The sequence below is a fragment of the Neophocaena asiaeorientalis genome, unplaced genomic scaffold, assembly GCF_003031525.2.
Source record: "Neophocaena asiaeorientalis asiaeorientalis breed wild unplaced genomic scaffold, Neophocaena_asiaeorientalis_V1.1 scaffold46, whole genome shotgun sequence".
Taxonomy (NCBI): domain Eukaryota; kingdom Metazoa; phylum Chordata; class Mammalia; order Artiodactyla; family Phocoenidae; genus Neophocaena; species Neophocaena asiaeorientalis.
The window spans coordinates 6,460,278-6,468,205 of NW_020175393.1; the positions used below are offsets into that span (position 1 = coordinate 6,460,278).

At 45.2% G+C, this 7,928-nt stretch overlaps 1 protein-coding gene across 2 annotated transcripts in view; it reads right to left on the reverse strand.

The window, feature by feature from the left end:
* Nucleotides 1-1,203, reverse strand: part of KCNK5 (potassium two pore domain channel subfamily K member 5) — a 36,535-nt gene extending 35,332 nt beyond the window's left edge. The window contains exon 1 of one of the 2 annotated variants that reach the window (XM_024766239.1): nucleotides 663-1,203. In XM_024766239.1, the coding sequence (XP_024622007.1) occupies nucleotides 663-848 (186 nt within the window). In that variant the 5' untranslated portion in view covers nucleotides 849-1,203. The remainder of the gene's footprint in view (nucleotides 1-662) is intronic. The other variant, XM_024766240.1, reaches the window with a different exon arrangement.
* Nucleotides 1,204-7,928: the final 6,725 nt, after the last annotated feature.

Sequence of the window (7,928 nt, forward strand, 5' to 3'; positions counted from 1 at the left end):
CTACCCCGAAAAGGGGCTCTCCGGGTGTTGTTCTTTTGTTCAACCTGTTACTTTCACAAAGTTGAACTCCGAGCCCTTCGGGGATGTCTCCGCGAGATAAGCTTTCCCGGAAGCCTGCGCGCGTCCCCAGCATTCTGGCCACCAGCCCGCATCCCGGGGGCTCAGGCCCGACAGAGCCCCGGACCCCACCGCTCCCGAGCCCTGCGGGGGCGGGGGAGCCTCGCGCCACTCCGCCGGGCTGGTGAAGAAACGCCGAAAAAAGCCGGCCGGGTGCCGCACTTGGCCCCGGAGCTGGGAGGTAGAGAAGCGAGGAGGCGGCACCCGGCGGGTCTCCCGAACTCTGGGAGCGTCTCCAAGGAAAGACAAACGCCTTTATCCGCCCCACAGCCTCCTCCAACCAGGGAGGTACCCGCACACCCACACCGAGCCACTGCGGGCCCTGGTTCACCCGGGGGTCAAGCCTAAGTTCTTCCCTCGGGACAAACTGGGTTCCAAAGTCTCCGCGCGCGTGGGAGACTCCTGCGCCCACGGGTGAACGGCAGATTCCAGCAGTCAGACTCATGGGGAGACATCCTCTCCGGTCACCCCGGGACCACCCACAGGGAGTGAGGGTTATCCAAAGCTGCGAGGCGCTCCCCTTCACTTCCAAACCTCCAGCTCACCTGCAGAATCTTGTCCAGGCCCTCCTGGCCCAGGCACGGGAACTCCTTGAGCAGATGCAGTTTCTGCGTATAGTAGCTTTTCTTGGCCTCTTTCCAATGCGGCTCCTCCAGCACCTCGAAGATCGCCGCCCCGATGGCCAGGTAGAAGATGATGGCCGAGGTGAGCAGAGGGCCCCGGTCCACCATGGCTCCCGAGAGGCCACCTCCTGGAGAATGAGAAGGCCTCAGCTAACCCCAGCGGCTCCCGGTCTCACCCGCCCTCCAGCCTCTGGAAACAGCTGTTTGAATTTGGAGCTCCGCATGCGCAGTGCCCCGTTCAACCCGGCGCCGCTCCACCGACACAGCTGCCCCTGCAAGTTGGCCCACTGAGCGCAGGGAACTGTGCGGGACCTCCTCACGCGGGCCAGAGGTGGGCGGACACCAAGGGGGCCGAGGGGGCACCCTGGACCGCGGGAGCTAAAGCAGCTGGGTGAACCCAAGGCCGAACGCCCGGAGACACGTGCGCCGCTTCTCCGCGCGCCACAGCAGTGTGCGCCGCGCCCGCCTCCGCGCGCCTCTTTAACCCGGGCCCGTTGCGCTCTGCCCGTGGAGGAGGGGCCCGCTGAGGGCCCGCCCCCGTGCAGGCCCCGCCCCGTGCAGGCCCCGCGGCTGGTCCCAGAGTTACCGCTAGGTGCGCGCTGGAAGCACTTGCGGACCATGTTCGCTCCCCAGGGCCGCCGACAGGGTAGGCTACGCGCCCCGCATGCCCGGAGGCGTTGTGGTCTCTTGGACTCACGTTTCTTACTAGTGATGGTGTATTAACTAAAATGAATGTGTACCTAAGGACTGGGGTCAGGAAGTTATTGCTATTGTTATTTTCATTATAAGCCAGTTTTCATTTATTGATGTTTCTGCCAAGAAAGCTTGATTCTCTGTCTTTCTGTCTCACACGCCTTCCTGTAAGACTGGGGAAAGGACATTAGAAAGGGACCGGAGAAAGTCAGAGGATATTAGGAACTAAACCAGTCACAAAGGTGTGACTCCTTCCTCTCACCCCAGTCTCACCTGCCCTGGTGAACATCTGAGAAAGAGCAGTCAGAGGCAGCACTGTTCATATCCCTCCCCACAGACGCACTGCAATTCTACAAGAAACACTTGATGTCTTTCATACTCCCAAGCATATTTAAAATTGCAAACACCCTGCCCCAGACACATAAACACACACACTCACATACACACACACTCCTTATCCCCCTTGTTGGTCTTATGTTCCTCCTGGCAATAAATTCCCTCTAATATAAAACACTAAAATGATGACAGCTCGGGGGTGGAGTCTGGATTGTTTGATGACATATCCCCAGTGCTTGTTATATAGCAAACACTCAAATATTTGTGCAGTGGAGTGAATAAATTTATGAATTTGTCAAAGACATATTTGTCAAAAGCACACACCCAATGGAAGTCCTAGCCAGAGCACTTAGGCAAGAAAAAGAAATAAAAGACATCCAAGCTGGAAAAAAAAGAAGTAAAATTGTCACTATTTGCAGATGACATGATATTATTTATATATAAAAAACCATAAAGATTCCATCAAAAAACTGCTAGAACTAATTAACAAATTTAGTAAGGTTTCAGGATACAAAATCAATATACAAAATATGTTGTGTTCCCATACACTAATAATGAACTATCAGAAATGGAAATAAAGAAAACAATTCTATTTATTGCATCAAAAAGAATAAAATACCTAGGAATAAACTTAACCACTAGGGTGAAAGACATGTACACTGAAAACTGTAAGACATTGATGAAAGAAACTGAAGAAGACACAACTAAATGGAAAGATATCCTGTGCTTATGGATTGGAACAATTAATATTATTAAAATTTCCGTAGTACTGAAAGCAATCTCCAGATTCAATGCAATCCTTACTGAAATTCCAATGGCATTTTCCACAGAAATAGAACAATCTTAAAATTTGTATGTAACCACAAAAGACCCAGAATAGGCAAAGCAATCTTAAGAAAGAAGAACAAAGCTGGAAGCAACACACTTCCTGATTTCAAACTATATTACAAAGCTATAGTAATCAAAACAGTAAAGTATTGGCATTACAAGCAACTTATGAATCAATGGAACAGAAAAGAGAGCCCAGAAATAAACCCACAAAATTAACATGGTCAATTAATTTATAATAAAGGAGTCAAGGATATACAATGGGGAAAGGATAGTCTCTTCAATAAATGGTGTTGGGGAAACTGGACAGCCACATGCAAAAGAATAATGAAACTAGACTACTATCTTATACCATACACAAAGATTAACTCAAAATGGATTAAAGATTTGAATATAAGACCTGAAACCATAAAACTCTTAGAAGAAAACATAGGTGGTAAGCTCCTTGACATCAGGTCATAATTTTTTGGATCTGACTCCAAAAGCCGAGGCAGCAAAAGCAAAAATAAACTGGTGGGACTACATCAAACTAAAATGTTTCTGCACAGCAAAGGAGATCATCAACAATGAAAAGGCAACCTTTTGAATCAAGAAAATGTTTGCAAATCATGTATCTGATTTGCAGATATTTGCAGATATTTTATATATCCAAAATATATAAAGAACTCATACAATTCAATATCAATAAGAACAAACAATTCAATTAAAAAGTGGACAGAGCATCTGAATAGACATTGTTCCAAAGAAGACATACAGATGGCCAACAGGTACATGAAAAGATGCTTAACATCACTAATCATTAGAGAAATGCAAATCAAAACCACAGTGAGATCTCACCTCACACCTGTCAGAGCGGCTATCAACAAAAAGACAACAAATAACAAGTGTTGGCCAGTATGTGGATAAAAGGGAACCCTGTGCACTGTTGATAGGAACGTAAATTGATGCAGCCACTGTGGAAGACAGTATGGCTGCTCCTCAAAAAGTTAAAAATAGAACTACCATATGATCTAGCAATTCAATTTCTGAGTATTTATCCAAAGAAAATGAAAACAATAACTCGAAAACATACATGCATCCCCACGTTCATTGCGGCTTACAATAGCCAAGACATGGAAACAGCCAAAGTGTCCACTGATGAATGAATGGATAAAAAAATTGTGGTATATATATACAATGGAATACTAAAATTGAATACATAAAAGAGGAAGAAATACAAAAAAAAGAAATCTTGCCATTTGCGACAATATGGATGGACTTTGAGGGCATTATGCTAAGTGAAATAAGTCAGACAGAGAAGACAAATACCATATGATCTCACTTATATGTAAAATTAAAAAAAACACAAACCTAATAAACTCATAAATACAGAGAACAGATTGGGGGTTGCCAGGGATGGGGGTTGAGGGTTGGGTGTAGGGGGTTAGAAAGTACAAACTTTCAACTATAAAATAAATAGGTTCTGGGGATGTAATGTACAGACAGCATGGTGACTATAATTAAATAATACTGTACTGCATATTTGAAAGTTGCTAAGAGAGGAAATCTTAAAAGTCTTCATTGGGCTTCCCTGGTGGCGCTGTGGTTGCGAGTCCGTCTGCCCATGCAGGGGACACGGGTTCGTGCCGCGGTCTGGGAAGATCCCACATGCCGCGGAGTGGCTGGGCCCGTGAGCCATGGCCGCTGAGCCTGCACCTCCGGAGCCTGTGCTCCGCAACGGGAGAGGCCGCGGCAGTGAGAGGCCCACGTACCGCAAAAAAAAAAAAAAAAGGCTTCATCACAAGAAGAAAAAGATTTTTGTAACTGTGCATGACACGCGTCAACTGGACTTATTATGGTAATCATTTTGCAATACATACAAATATCAAATCATTACGTTGTACACCTGAAATGAACATGTTACATGTCAATTATACCTGAATTTTAAAAATTAACCAAATTTATCTTTTAAAAACACAAACAATAAAACAAAACAAAAAACACTCACCTGGGATATTTCTCACTCACCTTGCTACCAAGGGTTCATAAACCTGAGGCCACAATACATCCTTTCCATGCATCTTAAGCAGGGCCTGTCATTACATCCACTTTGCAGTGAGGAAACTGAAGCTTGGGTGGGTTAGTTTGTTCAAAGTCTCTCAACCAGCAACAGCCAGAAGTTGGGGAGCGGGCACACTCCCTCCAGCACTCGTATCAAAGGCTGGCCCTGACCCTGGTGCCTCTGTGTGGGCAGGTAGAGCAGCGGGCTGTGCACTGACCCCTGGCAAAGGACTTTTCTTTTTTTTTCCCATTGCGGGATGGGGAGTCTTCCTTGGGGGCTGGGGGATGGTATCTGTGGTATCTCCAAATCAGGCTGGAGCCCAGGGACTAGGGATGCAGGTTTGAAGGAATGATCTGGGTTTGTAGATGTTTCCGTCTCTCCTTTATGGCACCACGTGTGTCCCCTGGAGCCTGGGGCAGGAAGCTGGGAAGCCCCAGGTTTCCTAATTCTGCATCCCTGAAGACTTCAGGGCCCTCTTCCTTAACCCCTGCCCACCTCCTACAACTCTGCACTGTGACTCTCCAGCCCTCAGCCTGTAGGGAGTCCAGGCTTCTGTCCCAGACCCCCCTCTCTGGATAAAGTCAGGGACTGTGGTGTGAACAGTTCATCCAGCATGGGGTGGGGGCAGTTTGAGAGGCCACAGGCTCTCTTTGTTTGCAAAGTTCTCTCCCATTCCTCTCCTACCTCCAGTCTGCGTTCTCTTCCTAAGAAAATAAAGGGCCTCTTCCTATTTCAGTCTCACTGTCTCACAGAAACACTGCAGGAGACTTTGGGATGAATTGGGTTTTATTTGAAGTTTTTATAATTTCAGCTTTTATCTTTCCACATTGCCTACTTCTCCATTCCCTGACCCCTTCCTCTTTTTGCCCCCTCAATGTCACATTCATTCTCCTCACCCTCTCCTTCTGTGGCCCCATTCCTTCCCTTCCCACATTTTCCCAACCCCCTTAACCCAGCTCTCCGTTCTCCCCGCTCCTGCCTCTCTTGCTTTCCTTTGGCTCCTTCTGCGTTGAATGTTCTCCTCGCCTCCTCCGCCCTTTCCCTCACTCCCTGGCCCTATCCACACTTTTGGATCAACAGTTTCCGATGGAGATCAGGAGATGTGCCCATTCTCTGCACAGCAGCCAGTGGGGGCTTTGGGAAATATAAACTGTACCGAAACAAATGAACGTCTGGACAATTTGAGCCTCAGGGACAGAAGAGGAAAAAGGTGTATTGGGGGAGGGGGTGTATTCTCTTAAACGGCTAACAAATACATTCCAATGGACTTATTATTATGCTTATGGATGGTAATCACTCCGGAGCGCCATCTTTTGAAAGGCAATCAGCTTTAAGAATGATTGAGTTTCACCTTGGTAGCAGCACATCACTAGACTCAGCTGGTTCCCAGGTGAGAAACTGGCACAGCGGATGAGTTATTTTCTCCAAGGCCATGCTCCCAAGCTCTGGCCGCAAAAGGATCCTTACCCACTTTCGTCATTTCTTCCTCGGTTCAATTAGGTGAAGGGTTTATCCTCTTGGTGAATGAATGGCTTGATGATCCTTTCATAATGTTGAGACATTTACTGTTTTACTTCTGTTTAAGATTATTTCTGTTGTATTCTGTTCAGGAATTTCAAAGGGAATAATCCCCCTCTGAAATTCATGGCTGATCTAAGGAGGCATATAAAAAGCCATTAAAAGAATAAAGTGGTTCAACGTCACCTGAAAACCTTGTTTCCTTAAAAAAAAATTTAAAAAATGAAAAAGAAACCTTTATAACTCTTAACTCAAAAGATTATATTTTCATTTTTGTTCTTTTCATATTGCTTGGAAGAGAGACAGTTTTAAATGCCTTATAAAATAGCTTGCATTACGAAAGATTATCAGTTAATTTATAAACTTGCTTTGTTTCTAATGGATCATTTGGAAACCTGGGGAAAGTATCTGTTAAATTTTCATGTCTACAAATCCTCTGCTAATTCAATTAGAAAGGTTTCTGAGCAGTAAATTCAAGGTACGTGATAAGGTTACCTTCATGTTTTATACCAGGAAAAATAAAATAAAATCACTGTGCGAAATGAAATCTCAGAGCCATATAGTTGCAGTAAAAAAAAAACAGTAATGAAAATGGTATACACACATAATGGAATATTATTCAGCCTTAAAAGAGAAGGAAAGCCTGTCATATGCTACAACATGGATGAACCTTGAGGACATAACACTAAATGAAATAATCTAGTTACAAAAAAGACAAATACTGTATGCTTCCACTTATATGAGGTATCTAAAGTGGTCAAACTCTTGGAAAAATAAAGTGGAATAGTAATTGCCAAGGCTGGGGTGAGGGGAATAAAGAATTATTCACTGGGCTTCAATTTTGTGAGATAAAAAAGTTCTAGGGGACTTCCCTGGTGGCGCAGTGGTTGAGAATCCGCCTGCCAATGCAGGGGACACGAGTTCAATCCTTGGTCCGGGAAGATCCCACATGCCATGGAGCAACTAAGCCCGTGCGCCACAACTACTGAGCCTGAGCTCTAGAGCCCGAGAGCTACAACTACTGAGCCCACAAGCTATGACTACTTAAGCTCACATGCCTAGAGCCTGTGCTCCACAACAAGAGAACCCACCGCAATGAGAAGACTGCGCACTGCAACGAAGAGTAGCCCCAGCTCGCCACAACTAGAGAAAGCCTGTGAGCAGCAACGAAGACCCAATGCAGCCAAAAAAAAAGAAAAAAAAGCCCTAGGAATCTGGTGCCCAACAAGATACACATAACACATAGTTAACTCTGCTGCGCTGTCCACCTCAACGTGGTTAAGATGGTAAATGTTATGTATAAGGTTTAAGGGAAAAACACAATAAAAACAAGTAGTGAAAGTTGAACTTGTAAATCCAATGTTAGATATTTGAAGGGACAAAAATTAGCCAGATATTGAGGAGAGAGACATGGCTAAGTGACAATAATGAAGTCAGATAAGGGTTTCCCTGGCAGGATTTCCGTTACTCTTAATACCAAAGCCACATGTCCTTCGCTCTGAGAGCCAATTAAGTAAGCTGTGGAGAAACGTGTCCTTATGAATTAAGGGTAGAGCTTGAGCACTGATTCTGAATTATTTGTTTTTGAAGATTTCAGATAGGTCTCTATTGCCATTTCAATGTCTTTACCTTTAAAAGTGGAACATAATAATATTAGAATTTCATTGCTCTGTGGCAACATCTAAAATTTCTATTGTCCCCAAAACAACTTAGTAACAAGAGAGGCTCCCACTCTGACCAGTTCAGAGGTCACCTGAAGCTATTCCTTAGAC